The following is a 26309-nucleotide window of genomic DNA, read 5'->3' on the forward strand; positions in this document are numbered from 1 at the left end:
AATGTTTTATAGAATATGCTATAAGATATTGATCCAGGCCTAATTTCTGTCAGACTGCTTTCCAAGAATTCTGAAGGGATTCTTTTCTAAGTAATTTATATTTTACAGTTCAATTAACCTGGATTAATGATTTCCCTTGTTTCTGATTCTCTTTTGACTAGTTTCTTCCACTGATCTACCTTTATTTTTTAACTTACCAGATGGTTTCATGAATACTACTTTATAATATAGTTTAAGATCTAGAAGGGCTATTCCCCCTTCATCCCTATCTTTTCTCACTATTTTCCTTGATATTCTAGATCTCTTATTTTTCCAAAGAAATTTTGTTATTATTTTATCAAATTCTGTAATGTATTCCTTTGATAATTTGGTTTGTATTGTATTAAAACTATAAATTAACTTTGGTGGAATTATTTTTTTTATTATATTTGCCCAGTCTAACCAGGAACATTGAATATTCCTTCAGCTATTGTCCTTTTTTCCTAAAGATCACTTTGTAATTGAAACTATACAAATATTTTGTGTGCTTTGGTAGATTGATCCTCAAGAATTTTGTACATTTAACATTTGTTTGGAATGAGATTTCCTTTTCTATTATAACCCTAAATGTGTTCACTGGCCCTAGATCAAGTGTCACATTCCATTCAGTCATACACTAAGAAACCAAAACCAATTTAAGACACCTTCCCAAGTGCTGTTACATTTAGACCCTTTCTTTCCATCTCTTATTCTGACTTGGGAGAACAGAAATCAAATCAATACCACTATTGCTACAGGAAAACGTATGACAGTAGACCGCCCTATTACTCTACTTACCATTCTTATGTTTCCCCAGACTAAAACTTCCATCCATGGCCATCATTTACTATATGTTTTCTTCCCCCATTTAAATATATCTTGAGGGCATGAACTATTGTACTTTTGTGCTTGTGTCTCCAGTGGGGAGTTGATGTTTAATAAATGATTTAAATTTCATTTATTCATTCATTCAACAAAGCATATAATTTATCAGTGTTTCCTAATCCTATGCAACTCTTGCCCATAAGTCCTATTAAGCCTCCATAGGAAGTTCACCCAATATGCTGGGGGAGGGGGAAAATGATTCCCTCTATTTAAAAGTATCATAGATTTAGAACTAAAATGGACTTTGTGGCAGGACAGATGACAAGTTGTCTTGAACAGAGGGTGAGCTGGGCAAATCATAAGATCATCGTTTCATAGATTTAGAACTGGAAGGGACATAACTAGTCTTTGAATCTAAACCCTTCATTTTTTGCAACAGATCTGGGAAGCAAACCTAGATGTTTTTTCCCCCACAATTCTATATTCCTTACATTTCTTGGGTGATGCCGTTAATATTGCTTCTCCTTCATAATCCCTTGCTTTTAATGGTTTTACAGCCTGCTCACACCTACTGACTCCTTGTTGCCTTTTAGTCAGTTCTCTACCTCTCTTCCTCAAGAAAAGTAGAATTCCATGATTTGTGTTAAAAAGTTGGGGAACAGGAGAAGAGATTGGGGTCATTCAAAGAACTGCAGAATGACTCAAACTTCAGTCTATGGGTTTAAATTTTTTAAATTCCTACTACACGGGGGCTGCTAGGTGGTACAATGGATAGAGCACCAGTCCTGGAGTCAGGAGGACTTGAGTTCAAATCCCATGTCAGATACTTAATAATTACCTAGCTGTATGAACTTGGGCAAGTCACTTTAACCCCATTACCTTGTTAAAAAAAAAACACCAAAATTTAAAAATTTAAAATTTTTTTAAATTACTACTTTGTGGCCAATTTTGTGTTGTGTGCTATTTGAAAGACCTGAATGAATGAAAGAAGCATTAATGAAGTGCCTGTTTAGTAAATTTTGAATCAATCAACAAGCATATTTTAAGTACTTGCTATGTGGCAGACACTGTGATAAGCATGTAGAACACAAATGCAAATAGAAAGAACAACAGTCCCTGCCCTCAAAGAGCTTAAATTCTAATAGACAGACACAAAGTGACCTTGAAAGGTAAGGGGGAAATTTGATGGGGAGGTATGGTAGAGGAAGTTCAAAGTGTAGCCTAGAGAACACTGAGGGATGAGATGGTACCTGCCTTCAAGGAGCTTATATTCTAGTGGGAAAAATCTCACACACACACACACACACACACACACACACACACACACAGTAGGCAGGAAAAGAAGTTTTCTTCTAAGGAACTACAGGGATTGTCAACTGTCCTTTCTAGAATCAATGATCTGTATCATTATTTCTAAAACAAGAAGTGGAAAGCAGGGGTCGGGGACTACATGTCCAATGGCAGCACAAATGACAAGTTGTCCTGAATGAATGGTTAACTGGGTAGATCATCATCTGTATCATAAATTTTGAGCTGGAAGGAACATTACTGATCTTTGAGACTAAACCCTTCATTTTATAGATGAGGAAACTGAGACCCAGAGAAGTTAAGTGGCTTGGTTAGGATCATACAGCTAGTAAGTTTCTAAGGGAGGATTTAAACCCAGGTCTTGCTCCAAATTTAGTCATTTATCTAGTACTTTATGCTGTTTCTCCCACATCATGCTACCTGGTCTGGGATCAGATATTTATAGAAGGCTAGGTAGTTTCTTCTTACTCACCAATTAGAATGAGAGGAAAGAGAGAAGAATTACAAAGCTGAGTGAACTAGCTCCCTTAAAGAGAGGGCCATTATCTTCCAATATCTAATAGTACTATCCATTTGTGAAGAAAAGGGGTTAGTGAAGGAGCAAGATTTGCAAGGAAGACAATTGATTGGATGAATTTGAGGACCCAAGAAAAGAAGAAGAAATTCTGACAGGTGGGAAGAAGAAAAACTGAAAAGGAACTGAGAAGATAAGATTAACTAACCATCTGGCTAAGACCCAGAAACTTGGTACCCACCTCAAATAGCTTGCAAGCCAAAAGGGCAGTTATGACAGGGAGACAAGTAGACAGGATACAAGTTAGACTATTATAAAGGCAAAGCACATAATGTACTATAAGGAATCTGAGGATGAAGAGCTCACTTCCAACTGGAAGGAAGGAAGGAAGGAAGGAAGGAGGGAGGGAGGGAGGGAGGGAGGGAGGGAAGGAAGGAGGAAGGGAAGGAGGGAGGGAAGGAAGGTCAGAAAGGTTTCATAAAGGAGGTAGCATCTAAATTGAGCCTTGAAGGAAGGTAGAGATTTTAACAGATGGAAATGAGGAGGAAATCTATTTTAAGCATGGGGGACAGCATGAGAAAAGACATGAATTCTATAACAATGAAATAATATATGAAAGAGCTTTGAAAATCTTAAAACTATATAAATTTTAGCTGTGGTTAATAATGAGGATAGTTTTGGTGACAGTGATGATGATGTTGACAACAACCATGATGACCACAATAATGACAATAAGTAGACTAACAGTACAAAATAAAGATTGAAGTTTGAATAGATTGGAAGCAGATTATCCATTTAGGAGAAAACTAGAGGACTATTTATGAAGGTAAAAAACATTTGAAGTCCTGAACCAGAATAACTGAAGTTTCTAAAGGTGTGCTTCTTAAGGCTCTTTCTATGGCTTTGTCCTATTCTATCTCATCAGTGATTTGGAAGAAGAAAGACAAGTTTTTTTTTTTAATTTTCAGATATTACAAAACTAGGAAGGATAGATAATAATATACTATTTTCCTTATCTGTAAATGAAAAAATAGACTCAATAATCCCAAATATCTCTTCCAGCTTGAAATCCATAATATTAGGATTGTAGTGGAAGCAGACAGTAGGGTCAGATGCAATAGATTTGCAGAAAAGTTGGCAACTGATTACATGTATAATATGGGAGATGAGAGGAAATTAAATATGACCCAAGGTTACAAGGGCTAAGTAGACTGGACAATGGTGGCATAAATAACAGTAATAAAAAAACTAAGAGGAAAGGGAAGTTTTAGGATCTACATGCAATTAATAATGAGTAGAGTTGGGCCTAGGATTATATAGATCTGAGTTCAAATCTGACCTCAGATATTTAGTATCTGTATGATCCTGGACAAATTGCTTATTCTCTGTTTGTCTGTTTTCTCATCTGTGATGTGGGGATAATAATAGGATTTACCTTCCAGGATTATTGTGAGGATCAAATGAAATAATATTTATAAAGTGCTTAGCACAGTATCTGATACCTATTAAATGCTATGTGTTAGTTTATTACTATTGTTATTATTATTATTATTATTACCATTATCATTTTCAAGGTGGAGATATCCAGCAAGAAATAATAAATACCAATGGGGAGAAATTGAGAACGAAAAAAAGAAAATTGGCAATCTCTTGCATAGAGATTGTAATTAAAGCCATGAAAGGAAATCAGAAGAGTAATGAGAGGAAAGAGAAATGGGTCTATGAGACAACCTTAGGAAACACCCATATTTAAGGGCGGGAGGGAGATAAGGATCCCCAAAAGAGACAGAGAGGAGAAATTCAGTGTTTCAGAGGGCAGGGGAGAAAAGAATAACTCAGCTAAGAGGGGCAATCTACAATGGACAATGCCACAGAGGGTTAAAAAAGATAAGAATAGGGAAAAGGTCATCAGATATATAAAAAAACATCATTAATGACCTTGAAGAAAGAAGTTTCAGTAAGATAATGAGGAAGAAAGCTAAATTGCAAATGGTTGAGATGTGAGTGGGTTGTGAGGCAGGAGAAAGGAGTGCATTCTTTCTAGGTGTTTGACAGGATAGGTTAGGAGTTTGGTAGAGGGGAGACAGGTCAAGAAGAACTTTTGGAGGGGGGGAAGGGAGGGGAAGTAAAGTTTGGGTTAGATAACCTTCTAACTGTGAAATAGTGGAATGAGTTTCTCAAAGGCAGGGGAAGAGAAAGACTGATCCAGGGCTGAAACAACATGAATTTAATAGAGGAAGTAGAAGCATAATAGAATCAGTGTCCAGGATACAATGCTGTGTCTAGATGACAGAGGTTAGAGAAGTGGATAGTGGGCAATGAGCTGCAGGTCTAAGGTAGCCATAAGGGAAAAAGAGGGGGAATATGGTGAAGGCAGATAAGCCTATAACTCAAAGCAACCCCAAGATTCCATATGAAATTCAATTATATTCAAGAAAAATGATTAGAACCTTAGTGTGATGAAGTGTATTTGCAATCACTTGCTGTGTGATGATAAGTAAATCACAGCACCTCCCTGGACCTCAGTTTTCTCATTAGTAAAATGAGGATAATAATTCCTGTCCTCCTGCTTCCTGAGTTTGCTGTAAAGGTTGAATTTCATGATATAGATGAAAAGGCTTTATAAACTATAAGCAGTGATATAAAATTTAGGGGTTATTTGTTGAATAGTCAACCAATGTTTTTATTGTCCTTATGATTATGGCTCTTGTACTTGTTCTCCCAATCTGAAGATGATCTTTCCCTCTTCAGAAGTAACAGGACTTTGCTTGGTATCTCTCTTATGACCTGGATTCCATAATACAGGTATTTGGTCTAATAATTGCTAGAATTTCTATATTACTTTAATGTTTGCAAAGTACTTTAAAATATTACCTCTTTGGGGGCAGCTTGGTAGTACAGTGGATTGAGCACCAGCCTCAGAGTCAGGAGGACATGAGTTCAAATGTAGCCTCAGATAACTTACTGCTGTATGACTCTGGGCTAATCACTTAATCCTGATTGCCTCACATAAAAAAAAAGAAAATGAAATATATCTATATCTATATCTATATAATCTCTTTTTAATTCTCATAATCACCCTGGGAGGAATCCCTTTTTAAGGATGAGGAAACTGAGGTTAAATGACTTGCCCAGGGCCATATACCCAGGAGCTATCTGAGGTCAGATTTAAACTCAGCTCATCTTGACTCCAAGTCCAGAGCTCCACTCCCTGTTCCATCTCACAGCCTCTAAGGGGGGTAGTGGTCTTTGGGTAACTCAGCTGGGCTGATTCAGTATTGGGACTGCTGGGTGACACAGAGCACTGGCTCTGGGGTCAGGAAACCCCAGATACTCTGACACACTTTTTAGCTGTGTGACCCTGGGCAAGTCACCAGTTGCCTCTGTCCCCCAAAAAACAAAAGATCTCCTCCTTCTAGCCAAACAGATTATATACCCTTTATCAACCAGCAAGCATGTATTAAGCTCCTACTATGTGCCCACAAAAACAAAAGTGAGAGTCCCTGCCATCAAGGAGCTTATATCCTTGGCAGATCCAGGTATGGAGACCCAGCCCTCCCTCAACTTGATCACCTTTCTCTGTGTGCTCTTCAGCTTGTCAATGTGGCAAAACAAAATATGGCACCCAGAAGGGACTTTAATATCCAGATGAATTAGGAACAAGGCAAAGGACATCAGAATTGACATAACTCCTGAATTATAGAAATCTCCTCAGGATTTCAGTAGACCTGAAGTCCCTTGGACACAGATCCCATCAGGCCATGATACCAATCACAGACCATGCATGCATCCAGTGTAATTTTGACTACATCTTTCCATCAGTCTTTCCTAGAGAATTTGCCCAATGTAATGAAGGCCTTCCACTACATCGCAGTTTAAGAAAAAAAATGTGTGTGTGTGTGTGTGTGTATATATATTACTTATATATATGTATATATATATAATAAATGTATATATATATTAGCAACTATATCTCAATATAATTGGTTTTCTTTGTAACCCTCTATATTCTATGCATTTACAAACACTGAGAAAGGGCCTGGAACCAGAGAGATCCTTGACACAAGAAACATTAAGCATCTGTGCTCTACCTAATCTCAAATTCTACAAAATCAGAGAAATCAACTGCACAGTTCAAGGTGGTGTTGGGGGGGAGGTACAAACTGAAAAAACTGCATGATAACAATCCAAACCGGTAATAAGGTATCAGGCTGCATTAAGAGAGAGACTAGGCCTAGGAAGCTCACAAGCTGACTGGTATTGGGGTTGTCAGATTACCTCTCAAGGACTACATTCAGTTCTTGATAGCACAATTTAGGAAGGACACTGCTAAGCCAGGGACTGTTCAGAAAAGGTTGATAAAGCCTTCTAGCAAACATTTGAAGAAATTGGAAATAGAGAGAAAGCAAGAGGCTTTGAAAGCTATTTGAAAGACTGTTCTGTGGAAAATGAACTAGGCCCCTGCTGATTCAAGTAAAACTAAGGACATCAGAAGAGTTATCAAAAGGCAGATTTAGATACTGAACATAAAGAATGACCCTCTAAACAATCACAGTTATCCCAAAGCAGAATGAACCAGGGAACAGTGGCATTTTCTTCCTAAAACAAAAGCCTAATGTCCATTTGTTTAGTCTTCCTGGGAGCTAGTGTGGTATAATAAAAGGAGCACCAGACCTGAAGTCGGGAAATTTGAATTTTGATTTGATTTGAATCCTGTCTCTGACCCCTAAACTCACACATCTGTGACCAGGTTGAGCCTCAGTTTTCACCCTCTGTAAAATGGGAATAGGTTGTTAGAATGAAATGGGATGTGTACATAATGCTATGCAAACTTTGATGTCCTGTATCATATCCCTTATAATTAGAATGGAACCTTATTCAGGGATCCGTTGAAGGAAGTGGCCTCTGAGGTAGATACCTTCTACCTCAGGTTCTATGATTCAGTGCAGGAGACTTATTTTGAGGACAAAGAGGGATAACTGGAAGGTTAAGCAGCAGCAGCTTATAGATGGCTTCTAATACCAGCCTGACGAGAACCAGATGGTAACCAGCTCTCCCTGGTTGGTAGGCTTGGTAGGTGGACTGCAGGGAGGGACATGCCAAACAATGGGTTTGGGGGCTGGGATCTCTTGTGTTGGAAGAGGGTGACCCCCAGTGGTTTTGGTGAAGAGCTACAGCATTTGGAGCTTCAGCCCCTGGGGCAGAGAAGCCTGGTTATTCGTTCCTTTCTTCTATAGTCACCCCTTTATCCATCCTGACCGCCACCATCACTACCCCTCACATAAGCCACAGACCAGGATAGGAAGAGTTATAACTGCCTAACTTCTTCGCAGGTTCATTCCTGTACCTTGACATCAGGAACTGGGCTACTCCAGGACAGAGAGAACCTGGCCCTGGGAGCCCTCCTGAGGAGATCCAGTAAAAGATATAGCCTTACCCAGCCTCCTGAGCTCTCTCCCCAGCCATGACACAGCTGTGGAGGAGAAATTGTGACAGGTTCCCTGTGTTATATTCCCAGGGAAAAAAGATTGACAAAGGTCACATATCCTCAATTTGCTATAACCCTTAAGCTGTGACTCTATGTCAGAGCTCATGTTTGATATCACTTTCTTGAGCTATGGTGTCTCTCCTTCCCTCCCCATGAAAATGCCCTCCTTCTAATGATCCCCCAGTACACACATATAGGTGAAGGGGGGCTTCAGAAAAATTATTTATTGAAACAGCAGAAGAAACTATTATGATATGATCCTGGTGAGCTCAGGTTTCTGTTTGGCTCATTAGCTGGAACCAAGGAGCCCTGGGGATCTAGGCACTGTGGTTACTACTAGATTCAACTACTTGCACCAGATTCTGCTCACTCAGATCTCTCCCCATCCCCCTACTTCAGGTTTAGGACACAGAAGAGGTCTAGGTCTAATCTTCTATCAGACTGATATCAGCAGTATTACTTGCCATTGCCAAAGAGACAGTCAGGTGGGAAATGATACCCTTCTTTTGCTACGAGAAGGAAACTGAGGTATAATCAGGAGAATTAGCAGATCCAAAGGTCTTGAACTAACCTCTCATCACCCCCTCTATCAGGGAATTTCCTTTCTCCCCATCTATTCAAACATACATATCCCCTTTCCACATATTTCCAAGGGCATTCATAGACAAAACCCTGCCCATACTGACATATGCAGATGTTACCTGTATATCTATATATCTAGGATACAAACACAAATATAACAACATTCATTATTATATATCTAGATACATATACTTTTTACATCCACAAAATATATCTCTTACCTCCAGTTCTTTTATGTGTCCCTGCTTTGCCCTCCATCAAAGGACAGCAAAGAGTAGCCACTCCATCCACATGAATCCTTAGTGCTTTCCTCCTATTGCCCCTAGTATGCCCATCAGTCTCTTGCTCTATCTCTAGTCCAACTTTTTCTCCCCATTTCCCTGTCAGTCTCCCCATTTATCTTTCACTTTCCCTGTCTCTGTCCTCTCATTCCCATATTCTTCCCCACTGAAATATTATTGAAATAGCAGAAGAAACTATCATGATATGATCCTGGTGAACTCAGGTTTCTCTATTTGCCTCATTAGCTGGAACCAAGGAGCCCCCCATTCTTCTATCTCTAATCCACTATTTGTCCCTTCCCCATCTTCTCTGCCTCCTATTCCACTGCCCTTGTGTATCTCTCTTTTTGTCTATCCCTCATTTGTCCTCCAATCCCCTGACTCCCTTATCCCTTTAGTCACCCCCCATCTCCCTGTCTTTCTCTAAGACCCTTCCCTGACATCTCATTGCTAGCAGATTAAAAAAGGGGGGTTGGGATCAGGGCTGATTTACTGACCTTGCCCTTGGCTGATTGGATTGGGCCAAAGCACTTCGTGCCACAGTGCCTTCCCCCCACTGTGGAGGAAGAGGCCCAGGCTGAGGCTGGGAGGCTGGGAGAGGGGGGTGGGGTGGGGGGCGGGGATGGGGAAGGCTGAGGGAGGAAGTAAGGGAGGGAGGGGAGAGAAGCCAGTGGGAGGGTGAGGCATAGGGAGAAGGAGGGAGAGAGAGAGAGAGAGAGAGAGAGAGAGAGAGAGAGAGAGAGAGAGAGAGAGAGGAGAGAGGAGAAAAGAGTAGACAAGGGCAGGCAAAGCAGGGGGTATCAGGGGGTTCAGGGAAAGGGGCCATGCCCCACTGCCCCCACCATGAATCTAGAGGGGCTGGAGATGGTGGCTGTACTTGTGGTCCTAGCCCTATTTGTCAAGGTCCTGGAGCAGTTTGGCCTTTTTGAGCCTGTCTCCTTGGAAGGTAACCCAGGAGTCCAAATGGGAGCCAGAAGGGTGAGATGGGTTGGGGGATGGGGAGATGGGGAGTTGGGTGGTTGTGCCCTCCACTAGTTAACACCACCGATGAAACAAAGATCTCCCTCCTACCCTCTCTTATGGGGCAGGGAAAGAACTGGGGAGTAAGGGTGGTGAGGAATTCTTGGGGAAGGTCTGCTTGAGGGTATATGATGAAGAGTATGGGAATATCCTGAAGATTTGGGAAGGATCAGGATTTAGGCTATAGAATCCAAGGAACAGGGTGAGGGTTTCCTGGGATGATAAAATTCATTCCAATCATAGTAAAGGAGCTTGAGTTAATGTGTCAGAGATCAGGAATCTGCAAGATTGTGTTTTTATTACTGTATGTAACTGAGTATGATTGTGCTTGTCTAGTATTCTAGGTCTATGTGTAACTGTGAGTGTAATTATATGTTGCTCTAATTGTATTTATACCTCATAAGTCATATGTTCCATGCCTTTGATGGTAAATTGTGTAAATCCTATGTCTGTGAACTTTGAGGTATATGAGATCATGGGTGGAGGGAAGGAAGTAGAAGCTCTGAGCTCTGATGTAAATAGAGAAGAGGGGAAAATGTTACCTTGCAGGACTTGGATTCAAATCTCACCTCTAACTCTTACAACCTGTGTGACTTTATTCTTGGATAAGTCACTTAACCTCCTTGGACCTTGGTTTCCTCTGTAAAATGAAAGACTGATTTCTTTGGTCCCTTCTAACTCTGGATATGTGATCTCTCCTGATCTCCACAGGGCCAATTCTTGATGAAGCTACCTAGTCAGTCTCCAACATTCCCAACCCTAGGATACCTCATCCCCCTGAAAGGTAGTGAGTGATCTTCAAGACTAAGACATCAATTCCCCAAGGGCATCTATGGCTCTGGGGAGGAAGGGAAAAGAGATGGATATTTAGGGAATTGGGTTATGGCAAAGAATCATAACTCTCCCCTCCCTTTTCATGAAAATCCTTGCCCCTCTTCTACCCTTGGGTTCTTTCCTATCCTACCTGCCCTTTTCCTACAAATGAGGTGGAAGCAGGAAGGATAAAATCTAGACATGAAGGAGAATTTAAAGACTCAAATGGAGGGAGACTGGGACAAAATACTGAAACAAAACTGACCAGTCAACTTCCACCCCTAGAAATCTATATAAACTCCAACTATTTAGGTTGAATTTGAGGGCTTTGCTATTTGGAGGCAGTATATAAAGAAGGCTGACTTCTGAGGTAACTCCCCCCACCAAAGGTGTGAAACTCTGAAAGTCCAAAGTAGTGAGGAGGATAAATATAAAGACAAGAAAGAGCAGGAGAGAGAAACAGCTGGGAGATGGATAACTCCAAGATAGAAAAATACGTAGATAGGATTAAGGACCCAAACATCCCAAAGATTGGAGATGATCCCTCAGCTCTGTTCCACCTCAACACCCACTCCCAAAGAGATAGGGAGGGGAAACTGAGGCTATAAGTAAAAGTGAAAGGATAAGGAGACAGAGTGCTTAGGGCTTGCTCCCTTGCTCCCCATCCCCCCAACCCACTTACTTCACTCCCGGAAGGCAGGAAGGAGACCACAGGCTCAAGCTAGTGTTGGGGAAACCAGAGCCCCAGCTAATGGAGCCCTGGGCAGAAGGCCAGACCAGTCAATCGATCCTCTGCCCTTGGGGGGGGGGGGCAGGGGAGGCAAAGATAGTATCAAACCTTGGTCTGATCCCTGAAAAATAAGAAGACAATGGGATAGGTGACTGGTGATTTGATGTGTGCCTGTGTTTATGAGTCTGTTTTTCTGGGTTTTTTTATGTGTAACTGTGCCCTGGTACTTACATGTTTATTTATAACTGTATACTTTTACACATGTGTGTGTTTAGGATATGGTGTGTGGGGGGGTTCTTGTATTTATGAAGGTGAGTATGGCTATTTGGGCATGTTGGACTGTATCTGTGACTTGGTCTATGGAACTGAATGTTACTGTAGGTATATTTCAGGCAACAAAGCTGTGCATCCCTATGCAGCTGAATGATCAAGAAACATTCACTGAGTATCTCTTGCTTCTTCCTGTTCCACCCTCTATCCCCCTCTTCCTCTAGTCCTTGTGGAACCACAAGGAGGAGGAGAAGAAGGAGAAGCTAAAGTCTCTGCTCTGGAGGGATCCCTGGTCTGGTTAGGGAGCCAGTACTCATACAGGAAAGAGACAACAGATTTTGTAAAGCAGTGTATGATGAAGACCCAGTGGGGGCTCAGATGATCAGTGCCACAGAATTGTGGCATTCTGGGGGTCTGGGTGTCCACGTGGATCACTGTGTTTCTCTCACTATATATATATATATATATATATATATATATATATATATCTGTGTGGCATCTTGTATCATTATCATTGTAATTATCCTTGTCATGATGTGTCACCGTGTTTTACTCTGTCAATGTTTGTGTGTGATTATGTGTTTGTGTGTATCTAACATTATGTGACTATCACTGTGTACCAATGTGTGCTCAGTTCCTTGAGAGCGCAGACCAGCTTTTATCTCCCTGTGCTTAGTCTAGTGCTTTGCTCATGGTTCCCATTAAATAAATGTCGTTGAATGAATGCATGCCTTTTTTGGTGTATGTGTGTCTGTCTGTGTACATAATGTGTTCATAGCAAACAGCTCAGCTAAGTCCTTCCTCAAGAGGACAGTTTCCCCTGTGCTGACTGGGATTCCATCCTTCCTGGGAGTGCTGGGGAAATGATAAAATGGGAGAAAGAATTTAGGAGAGATATTCACACCCCCATCCTCTGGAAGTCCAGGGAAATTTAGGGGCAAAGTCTATCTAAACTCCTCCTCATCCTAGTTCATCATCCGTTATCATATTCTCCTTTCTCCTTCCTCCTCATCCTCACTTTTCCAAAATAAGGAGGTTGAATCAAATGGTCTCCAAGGTCCCTTCAAACTCAATGAAGTTTTGTCTTTGGAGCAGCTGCCCCTTTATTTTTTAAAAATGCCTGAGCTGTTGACTTCAAATAACATATGCTGGTTTGCATGATATTTGCATAAAATTTGCATGACATTTATTTAATATTAGATTACAGTGAAATCATATGAGTCCAGCCCTTCTTTCCTGAATGTCCCTCAATTATGCTTCATCCTACTCTTTACCACAGTTCCTCTTCATCCGTGACCCCCCCAGACCCCTCCCCTTTACCCCAGTGTCTTCCTCAGTCCCTGCCCCTGCTTGTGAGTCTCTGAGTCTTTGTATGAGCAGGGAGGGGGGCTGGACCACCTTGGGTTGTTTTGGGGGGAGTTAACCTTCTTTCCTTGGGGTCTTCTTTCTTCCCAGGGAACCCACCCAGGCCCACTAAAAAAGCACTGAAGCAGCGATTCCTCAAACTGCTGCCTTGCTGTGGCCCCCAGGCCCTGCCCTCAGTCAGCGAAAGCAAGTGCCCCCCTCCTCTCCTTCTGTCCTGGGGAGTGGGGGGTGGGCAGTTGGAGTGCGATGGGGACATCAATGATGGGAGCCTTGGGGGAGAAGTGGACAATCCCTGCCCTGCTTTGGTTGATTGCTCCCATCCTACCTGGTACTGGGGAGCAGTCAGTGGGGCTGAGAAGGGGCAAAAAGAAAGATGGAAAGAAAGTGTGGGGGCAGGGTCTAGAGCTGCATGTATCAGGCCTATGCCAGTAGTAGTGAATGCAACCTTGTGATTCACCCCTTTGGCTGTGTGACCTGGTTTGTATGCCTAGGAAACTTTATGTCTCTTTTTCTGAGTCTGGATTCTTTGTATCTATGTGAATATCCCTAAGTATGATTGTGTATATGTGTGTGTGTGTTACTATGTAGCTGAATCCTTGTATATATTTGCATCAATGTCTACTTGGTTCCTTAAGGGATGGAACTATGTTTCATTTACTTCTGTATCCCCTCCATGCCAACCATAGTCACCTGTGTGTATGTTCCTTCTGTATTATCTGTTTTTCTCCATATGTCATCATGTGCGTATGTGTCTGGTTCACTTCAACAAATATTAAGCATCTGCTGCATTCTGAGCACTGAGCTCCACACTGGGGCTATCAGACAATACACAATTCCTATCCTCCTTTAGTTTATAATGTAATGGGGAAATTATCATACAATTTGATACCAACTTAACCCTTTTCACCTTTTTCTCAGCCTAGAGGGAGTTGGAGTATCCAACCTTACAGAAGCCACTCCCATTGTACCACTCCAATCCTCTTCCTCCCAAATTGGGCATATGCAGGGGCCTGTCCATCCCTGAAATAGACTTGTTGCCTAACTCTTCTCCATTTATTGAAATCATTCTCCTCAAATACCCAGTTCAAGTCTTCCTAGGAATTCTGGAAAATTTAGAGGCAAAGTCTATCTAAACTTCTCCTCATCCTAGTGTATCATCTGTAATTTCCATAGAATTACTCTGGGGTTGGGAAAACCCAAATCATCCACTCCAGGATACTGTCTCTAATCTCTCCAACTAGAATTCAGTCCTTTTTTTGACTCTTTCATACTACAGCACTTAATCCAGTAACTGCTATGCATAAAGTATTGAATGAGGTGCTGCTACAAAGTTACTCTCCATTATCAAGATGCTACAATCTAATACCTACATCCCTACAGTCTAATACACTAATACCTATAGTACAAACTAGTATGACAAGTATATTGGAGAGGTGCTATGTAAAGTAATGGGGAAAAGAAAGGACTTTAATTGCTTAGGATCAAAGAAAGCTTCTTGGAGGAGATGATATTTGAATTAAACTTTAAAGATTGGTAGTTCCAAAAGGGGTCAGGACTACATATTTAAAAAATTTAGGGATCACCTGCATAGATGGGGTAGTCAAAGTTATATTAAGTAAATAAAGCTGCCAGTGGAGAGTGGAGAGTGAAAAAGAGAAGAGTCTTTAACAAATCTTCAGAAAACAAGGGTCAGAAAGAAGCTCCAAAGAGTAAGACAAATGAGGAATCGTTCCAGAGAAAGGAGGAGCAATGGAAAAAGAAAACAATCAGAAAAGGCTGATCAATAGTGTCCAATGCTGCAGGATTGGGGAGGCAGCTTGGTAGCGTGGAAATCAATCAAACAACCAACAAGCATTTATTAGGCCAGGCATTGTGCTAGTTAACTGAGTGTCCCTGTGTTCTCTGGTTTCTGTGTATTAATTAATAAGCTTTTATAGAATGCTGTGCTTGCCATTGTACTGGGCACAGAAACATGAAGAGTTCAGTGTGTTTGCCTGTCTCTCATGCAAAGGCATTTCCTATGATATGTTGTGTTTCTCTATTTTAGTATTTATCTCAGATGGATTGTCTCTGGGGCTTGTTTTTTGGTGTCCATGTGTTGCACAGTCAGCAACATGTGTCCTGTCTTATATGTGATGTATATTTTGAATTCTATCATATGTGTTAGGTGTGGTATTAGATGCATCTTTCTTTATCCAGAGATTTCTCAGGGCCTAGCTGAGAGCTGGGGAGGTAGGAGTGGGGGGATTGTAGGGAAGGCTAAGAAAGAAAGGACTGAACAGTAAGGGTCATGGAGGGAAAGATACATCCTTTGAGGATTTGGACCATTCAAAGGGAATGGAAGCTTGGAATTGAAGTTGGAATGACTTGGGAGGGCCTGGAAGGGATATGAGCTGTAGTTTTTAAAGTTATTGATTTAGTGAGTGTGTAGAGAGAACTGATGGAAATGGATCTAGAGACAGAGCTGAGGATGAGGGGATGGGAATGAGAATGAGGAATCCCTAAAGGACAAGACTTGGCAACAGATTTGGATATAGGAGGAGAGGGAGAGTGAAGAATCTAGAATTACTCGGGGGTTGGGAACTTGGGGGAACTGAAGGATAGTGATGCCCTCAATAGAAATTGGGAAAAGTGGGGAATGATTCAGAGGTAAGGAGGGGAGTGCAATTATTTCTGTACATGATGAGTTGAGATGAATATGGGAGGGGTGGATGGAATCAGTTAGGCTGAGTTGTGGGGGAGATGCTGATGGTAAGGAAGATGAATATGGAGTTGGGGTAAAGACAATCTGGAGAGGGAAAAGAAAAGGATAAGGGGGTTAGGGATGAAGATGAGGAGATGGTGAGTGAACGCGGGTGGAGCGTGGTAGTTCTCTGTGTGTTTGTTTCCTATGGGGCTATTTTGGAGAGTTTAGAAAATCCACTCCTTGGGACAAGGGCACTTGCCTGTGAGAGAAGGGAAGATTCGTCGTGGTGAGGAAGCGCACAGATTTGGGGAGTGAGGCCTCGGATCCTGGACCTGAGGCACCGCTGTCCCCCCCAACCTCTGCAGATAGCGTAGAGGATGAGTTTGAGTTGTCCACTGTGTGTCACCGGCCCGAAGGGCTGGAACAACTGCAGGAACAGACCAAGTTCACCCGAAAGGAGTTGCAGGTCCTATACAGGGGCTTCAAGAACGTGAGTGCGGGCGGGGCGAGGGGCGGGTCTGATGGGCTGAAGGCGGGGGAGGGGCGGGGCAGAGGGGTTGGGTTTATTCTGGGGCTTCAGAAACTAGAATGAGAGCTAGCAGGGCTGAGCCTCGCAAATTTGAGGGGTCAGAGGAAGACAGACACCAGAAGGCAGTGAGAGGGGATAGCTGAGCAGGGAATCCTGGTGTGGGAGGGAGGGGACCTTAAGAAGTCCTCACTCTTGGTGAGGCCGGGGGCCTGGCAGTGGAGGGCCCCCCCCCCCCCCCCCCCCCCCCCCCCCCCCGCTCTCAACTTTGTGCTCTCTGTCTCAGGAATGCCCCAGCGGCATCGTTAACGAAGAGAATTTCAAGCAGATTTACTCCCAGTTCTTCCCTCAGGGAGGTGAGAACGTTGGTCCTAAGGGATCTCCCCCTCCCTTCTGTAGCTCTTAGATCAGGAGTTGCTGCCCAGAGTAGCTAGGGGAGGTGGGTGGCTGGCTGGCTGACTGTCCATTATCTCATCCCCCTCATACACAAAGACCCATATACCCTTTAGGACAGGTGACGTTGTAGCCTCTGAGATGAGTTTCTGGAGGGAGCTAGGAAGGCTGGAGAGATCTAGTGATATCTTAGAGGATCCCTGAGGTGACCGGAGAACTTAAGGGAGGACATTAAGGGGAATGATGGAAGGAGGAAAATGTGGAGGAAGTGACGCTGAGGTAGTTCTGGAGGAGCAGATTCCCGAGGGATTTAGGGAGAATGTGCTCACAATTCCTCATTACACCTCCCCCCAGATTCCAGCACTTATGCCACCTTCCTCTTCAATGCCTTTGACACCAATCATGATGGTTCTGTCAGCTTCGAGGTAAGGGGAGTGGACCAAGAAGAATATTCCTGGGACTCCAACTTCAGAGAACTCTAGGCAGAATCAGGCAGGGAGTCTCCTGAATTTTTTCTCCCCATCCCACCCCAGGATTTTGTGGCTGGTCTGTCGGTGATTCTCCGAGGAACCATAGATGATCGGCTCAATTGGGCCTTCAACCTATATGACCTCAACAAGGATGGCTTCATCACCAAGGAGGTACGGGGTTCAAGAGGGAGATCTCTAGGAAGTTAGGGATTAATATGAAAGACCCAAGAAAAAGGTGGCAGCAACAGAGAGCAAAGGGAGGACAAAAAGAAAACTACTACTGGGGAAAGGAGCAGAGGGCTAACAAGAGAGCATATTGTACCACTGAATTATCAAAGGGATTGAGAAGAATGACATGAGGATAAGTCTTCAATTTCTCATTCACACAGGAAATGCTGGACATCATGAAGTCTATCTATGACATGATGGGCAAGTATACATATCCTGCTCTTCGGGAGGAGGCACCAAGAGAACATGTGGAGAGCTTCTTCCAGGTGAAAGGGTTAATTGACAGGCATGGGAGGGGCTATCTGTATTGAGCTGAATGTTAGGGTATAATGAATCAGTGTAAAAGAGATCAGGAATGGAGGGATAAGGAAGGATCAAATCTAGGATGGAGAGGGAATTGACATATTGTATAGATCCGGCATTCTGTACCCATATCATTCTTTACCCCCCATCCTCATGCATCTGCCTTGGCATTGACCCTGTTTCCATGTTCTTACAGAAAATGGACAGAAACAAGGATGGCGTAGTGACCATTGAAGAGTTCCTTGAGTCCTGCCAGAAGGTACAACCTTAAGACCCCCATCCTCTCAAGTTTCTGGATATCCTGTAGGGGAGGTACAGGGTTGGTGAAACTCCTTTTCCTAGACATGGGCAAAAGAGGGAAGAGAGTGTGGAACCAAGACACAAGCTTCTCCACCTTCCCTCCCACCACCACCAGTGTCTGTCTCTCCCTGCCTAGATCTGATTACTGGCTCCATTTCTCCTATCTCACTCTCTTCCTTTGTCTTTGTTCCCTAATGTGTCCATGGTGATCTCCTTTCTCTTCTCTCATGTTCAATATATTTCTGTCTCCCTCTCTCCCCCACTAGGATGAGAACATCATGCGTTCCATGCAGCTCTTTGACAACGTCATCTAACTAGATATAGAAAGGGGTTGTCATGCGCTAGGCTCCTGGGCCCCCCTGACCAGATGGACCTCACTCTTCTTTTCCCAGGTCTAACTCCAGCCCCCATCCTGTGTCTGCAGGGGCCCAGGCAACCCAGAGGGGTTGCTAGGAGACTGTGATCCCTTTGGGGTATCTGGGTTCTGAGGTAAAAAGAGGTGGGGTGGATGGGGACTGGGAAACAGGACAGAATCCTGAAGTAGTGTTTGGAAGCATTCAAGTCTCCCATATAGTTATCCAGGCCCACTGTCTGTTCCTTGTGCTGAGAGCCCACTGCCCCGCCTTAGGGTTTGATGTAGGAACAAAGCAACTTCCCCCATTCCCATTCTACCCATATAATCTAAACCAAGAATGCCCCTGCTATGGTGCTTCCTCAAACCAACCAATCTCACAGCCTTAGATTATAGGCCAGGATCTAAATTAGTCCATCAGAGTCCTCTGTAGAGGAAGTTAAAAATGAGGCCAAAGAAGCCTGCTAACTCCAAGCTCCTGAGACTTCGGAACCTGATTGGGAATTCCCTGGCTCTTAGAGGAGCTTTGATTCCTGCCTCTCTGGAAAGAAGAGGTGGGAATTCAAGGTTCTATAGTATACTTGCATGAGAAGATAAATCCCTGAAAAGAGCCTAAAATTCCAGATTTGTTGCTTGCCTTGATTCTCTCCTGGACCCTTTCCTCTTTCCCACATTTCCCTACTGGTGAGTGTAGAGGTGAGGGTACTACAGATGGAAAAGGCCTAGGAATGACCAACAAGCAGGATTGTATCCTCTCCTATCATCTTCACCTATTTTAGCAGGACCACCTATCTGAATGGAGAAGTAAAGCAAGGATAGAAAGGGAGAGGCAGCAGACATAACTGGGAGTAGGCTAGAGAGTCCAGAGAGGATGAGTAGATTGGTTGCAAGGGTAAGCTTTCTCCTGAAATCCTGGGGAAGACTACAATGACATCACCGGAGACTGGGGAAAGAGAGTTAAGGTTCTTCAAAATCTGAGATCCCATAATGAACATTATCACAGGATTAGAGCTACCTAAATGCTGTGTGGGTATGGGAGGATATGTAAGGAGCATTGTCAAATGGGGCCCTTATTATGATTAACTGTCTACCCCTCTCTACCACAGCTCAGCTTACTCCTCCCCTCAGCTCTGCACTTCTCCTTTACTCTTGAGGAGCCAAGAAAGGCACTCTAAGCAGAAAACTCTTATTGCCCCATCCCATCCTGCCCAGAAACTTTTTTCCCCATCTCACAATTCCTCAGGCACTCTCCCTTCTGATAGGGGTGAGAAGGGCTCTGCAAGCCCAGTTCTAGCTCCCTCTTTTCACCCTGGGCCTCTACTCCACTCCTATAATAACTCAGCTTATCCTGGGTGGCTCTGCCTCAGCCAGCAGTGATCTGAGGGGGCTGGGGGATAATAGCCTCCTTCCTCCCCTGATTAAGACTTGGTTGCGACTGCTTTGCATTTTCAACTCTTGTGTATATTTTGTAAAATAAGAAACCCAGAGAATCCAATAAAACACAATGGCTATGCATAGCCCATTGTCTTCTTTCCTCTGTGTTCTTCACTATAACATTATGCCCGACAGTTTATCCTCCAGGAGAAACTCATGTACACACTAACAAACATAGACAAAATACAAACACATGCTGGGTTATTATTTTAAGATAACTGTTTTTTCTTATGCCCAACAATCTGAACAGGGAGGTAAAGTAAGATAAAAGGAGCAAGAATAGAAAGAGAGGAAGGAAAGAGTGAGAAGATGTAGTGGCTATGGCGAGCTCTCTGCTGAACTCCCGGGGAAGGCTGCAATGACATCACCAGGCCTCAATTTATCCCATCCTTCCTTAGCTTCCCTTTTATAAAGAGGGGAAAGAAGTCACCACAGGAAGAGTCTGGCTAGGGAAGCCTTGTAAACCTGGAAGACAAGACTCATTCCAGGGGTCATAGCTGAAGGTTCAAGTCTGTTCCATCTTCAATGGGAGAAGAAAGCAAGGTAGAGATATAGAATAATTAGATGAAGGAAAACTGGGAAAAAGGTTTGATCCTAGGCTAAGGAAAAGGGGCTGTGTGTGTGTGTGTGTGTGTGTGTGTGTGTGTGTGTGTGTGAGTTTGTGTGTGTGATTTGTGTTGCGTACAAGACTGTATTATCGGGGCCGCTAGGTGGCGCAGTAGATAAAGCACCCCTGGAGTCAGGAGTACCTGGGTTCAAATCCAACCTCAGACACTTATTAATTACCTAGCTGTGTGGCCTTGGGCAAGCCACTTAACCCCATTTGCCTTGCAAAAACCTAAAAAAAAAAAGACTGTATTATCTCACATGCATCTATTCCTCCACTGTAAGGATGACAAGGAATATATCTGAATTCAAATCAATAACCATTTATTAAATACTTTTTTAATGTGCAAAATTCTGAGCTAGCCTCTGAAGGAACAGTTAGAACAGGGTTAATACCCTCATGGGGCTTATAGTCTGGTAGGGGTAGTTACATTATACACAACTATGATCCAAAACAGAGTTCATGTAAATGTTTAAGAGATATACAAAGTGGGCAGCTAGGTGGCATAGTGGATAAAGCACCAGCCTTGGAGTCAGGAGTACCTGGGTTCAAATTCTGTCTCAGACACTTAATAATTACCTAGCTGTATGGCTTTGGGCAAGCCACTTAACCCATTTGCCTTGCAAAAACCTAAAAAAAAAAAAAAAAAAAAAAAAAAATATATATATATATATATATATATAGAGAGAGAGAGAGAGAGAGAGAGAGATACAAAGTGCTTCTATTTCCATTTTCTTATGGCAGATAAATTCAGGAGGTAGCACCTTAACCTGGGGCTTTCTGAGATAGATTGGAATGTAAAAGTAGAGATATATAGAGAGGTGGGGGGGGGAGCAAAGAGAAATAAGGTATATTTCCATCTCCTGCTTAGCAGCAGCAGGATTAAGTTGTAAACATATAGTAATTAGGCTAATTTTCATTTGATGACACTGATTAGTGAACACCTAGTAAGGTGAGACTGAGAGTCACCCATGCCTCCATCAAGGATGGACAAACTAAAATCATGCCTAATTTTCTTTTTTGTCTAAGTTTATTAAACCAGTAGATCAGGGGAATACTACTGATAAGAGAAAAATTTGATTTTAACATAGCCATTAGAGATTTTCTGCTATTGGTTTTGAAATTATGGAGACATAAAAGCTAGACCAGAGTCTAATGAAATGGATACAGAACTGGCTTTTTTCAGTTTGTCTGTTTGTTTTCAAGGTAATGAAGTTAAGTGACTTTCCCAAGGCCACACAGCTAGGTAATAATTCAGTGAGTGAGGTCATATTTGAACCCAGGTCCTCCTGACTCCCAGGCAGTGTTCTATCCACTGTACCACCTAGCTGCTCCAGAACTGACTGAATTTTGAGTCCAAACCAATATTTATCTAGTATCTCCTCTGAGTCAGACATATGTATGTATAGGCATTAGAGCAACAGACAACAATTAAACAGTCCCTTCCCTTGAGGAATTTACATTGTATGGAATATATAGATATATTCATATATATATATATATATATATATATATAGATAGATAGATAGATAGATAGATAGATATGTATGTGTACAAAATATATACAATATAAAGTAAAAATAAAATTAAAATTTGCTTTCAAACACACACACACACACACACACACAAATTTGGTTGGGAACTGGAGTTCCAGCAGCTCAGAGGATTAGGAAAGGTTGAAAGTAAAATGAACCTTGAAAAAAGGCTAAGGATTCTATGAGGCATTGGTGGGGATGGCAAAGACATGGAGATAAAAAGTAGAATATTATATAAGGGGACTGAAAATCAGTTTTGATGGAATAGAGAATTTGTGAAGGGAGTAATGTTTAATCTCAATTTTGATGGAATAGAGAATTTGTGAAGAAAGTAATGTTTAATAAACTCAGGAAGGTAGGGCAAATCTAAACAGTGAAAGCCTTTAAAATACCAAAAAGAATTTGTTTTGATCTTATAGATAATAGAGGGCCCTCTGGGCTCCTTGAAAAGGAGAGTTACATCTTCAGATCTATGTTTTAGAACTACTGATTTGGCAGTACTTGTGAAGGATGAATTAGAAAAAAGAGAGAGACTAAAGATAGAGACTAATTGCAATAATCCAAGCTAATGACAGTGAACTAGGGTGGTAGCTATGTGAATGAAGAGAAAAGGATTGGTGTGAGATGTAAAAATAAGATAGAAAGATAGCCAAAACTTGGCAACTGATAGGCTATGGGGGAGAGAGGGAGGATAGAAAGTGAAATTGAGTATGTTCCTGGGTTAAGAATCTGAAAAAAATAAAAGGGTGAGAAGGCCTCAATAGAAATAGGAAAGTTAGGAACAGGAATGGGTTTGGGGGGAAAGATTAAAAAAGTTTTGGAGAGATTTGAAGCCTATTGGACCCAGAATGGGTTAAGTCCAATAAGTCATTGGTGCTATAAGACTACAGCTCAGGGCTGAGAGACAGAGCTAATGCCATATCAAAAAGATACAAAGGGAAAAGAGAAGATGAGGTTTAGATTATACTCAAAGTTAGATTGATAGGAGAATCAAGAGAGAACAGGGCCATGAAAATCTAGAAAGAAACAGATGGTGATCAATAGTGTAAAATGTTGCAGAGAGAGACCAAAAAATGATGAGAACTGAAAAAAAAAAGGTCACTGGATTTGGCATTTAAGAGTTCATTAGTAACTTTTAAAACAGACTTTTTTTGTGTGTTTTTTTTGACAAGGCAATGGGGTGACTTGTCCAAGGTCACACAGCTAGGTAATTAATTGTCTAAGGCTGGATTTGAATTCAGGTCCTCCTGACTCCAGGGCTGGTACTCTATCCACTATGCCACCTAGCTGTCCCCATTAGCAACTTTTGAGAGAGGAGTAATAAGGTTGAAAGCCAAGATTATAAAGGGTTGAGAAGTAATAAGAGGTAGCAGGGACAGAATAATCCAGTCATTTGATATTACTTGAGAAGTGGTATCCAGTGGAGACCTGTACCTAGCAGAATCTAGTAGTACCTAGCCCTGTTTTGTTTTATTTTTACCATTTTTATTAAGGACTTGGATGGCATGTTCATCACATTTGCAGATGACCTGAAGCCAAGAAAAATAGCTAATACTTCGGATGACAGGATCCAAAAAGATCTTGACAGGCTAGAACACTGGGCTAGATTTTAATTAAATTTATACTAACATTCAAATCAATTTCACAAGTACAAGTTGGGGGAGGTATGGCTAGACAGCTGTTTGTCTGAAAAATATCTGGGGGTTTTAGTGGACTGTAAGCTCTGAATGAGTCAGCAATCTGATATGGCAACCAAGAAAGCTAATGCAATTTTTGGATGCATTAAGAGAGGCACAGCATTCAGAACTAGGGAAGTGAGAATTCCATTGTACTCTGACCTTGTCAGAGAACATCTAGAGAATTATGTTTGGTTCTAGACACCATATTTTAGGAAAGACATTGATAAACTAGAGTCCATCCAGAGGAGGACAACTAGAATGAAGAAGGACCTTAAATTCACGTCATATGAGAATCATCTAAAAAACTGAAGGGATTTACCTGGAAAAGAAAAGTCTTACAGCAGGATATAATAGTTATTTTCAAGCTTTTGAAGAGATACCATGTAGAATCATTAAAAAAAATGATTGACATTCATGTAATTTCTTAAGTTTGCAAAAGGCTTGTACATCTAGATCCCACAACAATCCTGTAAGATAGTTAAAATAGTTTGTTACTGAGGGGAGTGAGTGAAGTCCTCAGCAACTCAACTGAGGAAAAAAAGATGGTTAGTCCAGGAAATGAGGTGTTGGGAAAAGACTGCTACTACCCAGCTATGAATGATGTTTGTCTTTCATTCTTGAAGACCTTGAAATCAATGGGGTGGAGCTGTGCTAAGGCAACAGTTTCACTTTCTCCTTCGGAGTCATCTGGGTCCAGGGACTAAATATGAATCAGGATGACTGGAGATGACCCTGGATGTGAGACATTAGAGTTGTGACTTGTCCAAGGCCACACAACTAGTTAATGTCAAGTGTCAGAGGCCAATTTGAACTCAGGTTCTCATGACTCCACTGCACCACCTATCCACCCAAAACAGTTTCCAAACTACACTTGGATCATATGGTATCAGAATGGTAACACTCCCCTCCCTCCCTTGGCTGAGGACACAACCAATTGTACTTCTACTTCCTGGACCCTCAATTCATTGGCTCTGGATTGTCTTTATTCCCAATTTTTCTTTCCTTAAGGTTGTGTTTACTTTCTGTATTTGACTTCTGTTTTAAAAAAGAAATTTGTTTCTCTAAGTTATTGTTCATTGTGTGTACATATTTCACTGAGGGACTAAATTGGCCAGAGGGAGAGATAGGAATAGACTTTAATTTATGAGAATAGGTGCTAGGGAAATCAGATATTTTATTGATATCTATTATTATAGTTCCCCTAAAGCAAAGAATAAATGAATTGGAACTATCCTGGACACAGGATGAAACAACAGTTTTCTGGTAGCTTTAGTAAGTGAGCAGGAGTCATTGACTCAGAAAGTCTCTTTCTTCCCATTGTCTTTCCCTAAGGAGATTTAAAGACACTATCCTCTTTAGACAGTGTAGAACTGTGGGGGTTGGCTAAAATTATGCCCAATGGGATGAACTACTCCTCACACAAAGAGATAAGAAAGTGGATGGTTCTCTGGTAAGCCTATCACCTCATGGTTTTTTGGGTGAGGAGGCACCAGTGGCTGGAGAGATTGTGAAATGCTTCATGTAGGAGATGAGACACGAACTGAGTTTTGAAGGAATTTAGGGAGTCTCGGGGTAGATAGAAGAGAGTGTGTGGGGTAGATAGAAGAGACTGTGTACTCCAAACATAAGGGATAACCTATGTTTTGTATGGAGAGAAGAGATGGTCACAAGACCTGCTTGGTTGGACTGAAGAGTAAGTGAAGTGTGTTGGAAAAGCAAATGAGAGAGAGAGAGAGACAGAGACAGAGACAGAGACAGAGAGAAAGGTATCAAGGATGACATCCAGGTTAGGAAGATGTCTATGTGGGAAAGTAAATGGAAGATAGGCAACAGTCCTAGCCTATTTGACAAGAGTGAACCAAGATGAATTCTCAATGGGTACTGTAGAGAAGGGCAAGAAGATTTTTGTTCAGAAGTATGTACGGTGCCACACAGTGAAATGGAGGGCAAGCACAAGACTTGCCCTAAACTGAGTGGAGTTTTTGGCCAAAAGACTGGTCAGTCTGGCTTCAGTATTCTCTTTTACAAATGCCAACAAAAGCAAAGATTTAATCCAGGGAGAGGAAACACTAATGGTATTCTTACAAAACCCCAAGACGTATATCCTTGGAACAAAAATGATCTTCCCTAGTATTACAAAGTCAGAAAGGGCAGACATGACAGCATATCTTTAAAAAAGTCACTGATGAGTAATAATTGTTCACTGCCTTATTATAAAATACTAATATCTCTTCATAAGATTTTCTTTTCTTTTTTTCCTAACATGTACCAGAACTCCAATGTATTTTAATTTATTTCATCAACCAGGGAACTTTGATCATAATTGGCTGTTTAAAAATTTTGTTCAGCAACCCTAATAAATGAATTATATAGATTAGGTAGACTTGTGTTTAAATGAATAATACTATAGTTTCTGCTTGGTGACAATTCTAGCCACAATCAAATTGTCATACTTTTATATGTTTTCCTATTTAATAAATGTTGGTTGAGTTTAATAATAAGGTTTTTAACATTAATACATGATTAGTAACTCATTGTTAATATAACCACAATAGAGAATCAGCCCTAGGATCAGTAAGAAT

General features: G+C 41.7%; 1 protein-coding gene and 1 long non-coding RNA gene across 5 annotated transcripts in view; one reads left to right on the plus strand and one right to left on the minus strand.

Moving 5' to 3' along the window:
* Nucleotides 1-19989, plus strand: part of KCNIP2 (potassium voltage-gated channel interacting protein 2) — a 35473-nt gene extending 15484 nt beyond the window's left edge. For 2 of the 4 annotated variants that reach the window (XM_074233863.1, XM_074233862.1), the window contains 7 exons: nucleotides 16266-16390; nucleotides 16713-16782; nucleotides 17174-17244; nucleotides 17353-17460; nucleotides 17679-17783; nucleotides 18017-18079; nucleotides 18387-19989. In XM_074233863.1, coding sequence (XP_074089964.1) covers nucleotides 16266-16390; nucleotides 16713-16782; nucleotides 17174-17244; nucleotides 17353-17460; nucleotides 17679-17783; nucleotides 18017-18079; nucleotides 18387-18434 — 590 coding nt within the window. In that variant the 3' untranslated portion in view covers nucleotides 18435-19989. Of the gene's footprint in view, nucleotides 1-9793; nucleotides 9963-13304; nucleotides 13436-16237; nucleotides 16391-16712; nucleotides 16783-17173; nucleotides 17245-17352; nucleotides 17461-17678; nucleotides 17784-18016; nucleotides 18080-18386 lie in introns of those variants that run through there. The other 2 variants (XM_074233864.1, XM_074233865.1) reach the window with 2 other exon arrangements.
* Nucleotides 1-26309, minus strand: part of LOC141521369 (uncharacterized) — a 45772-nt gene that overhangs the window by 13522 nt on the left and 5941 nt on the right. The gene's annotated exons all lie outside the window — the stretch shown is intronic.

This window comes from Macrotis lagotis, chromosome 4 (genome assembly GCF_037893015.1).
Source record: "Macrotis lagotis isolate mMagLag1 chromosome 4, bilby.v1.9.chrom.fasta, whole genome shotgun sequence".
Lineage (NCBI taxonomy): Eukaryota > Metazoa > Chordata > Mammalia > Peramelemorphia > Peramelidae > Macrotis > Macrotis lagotis.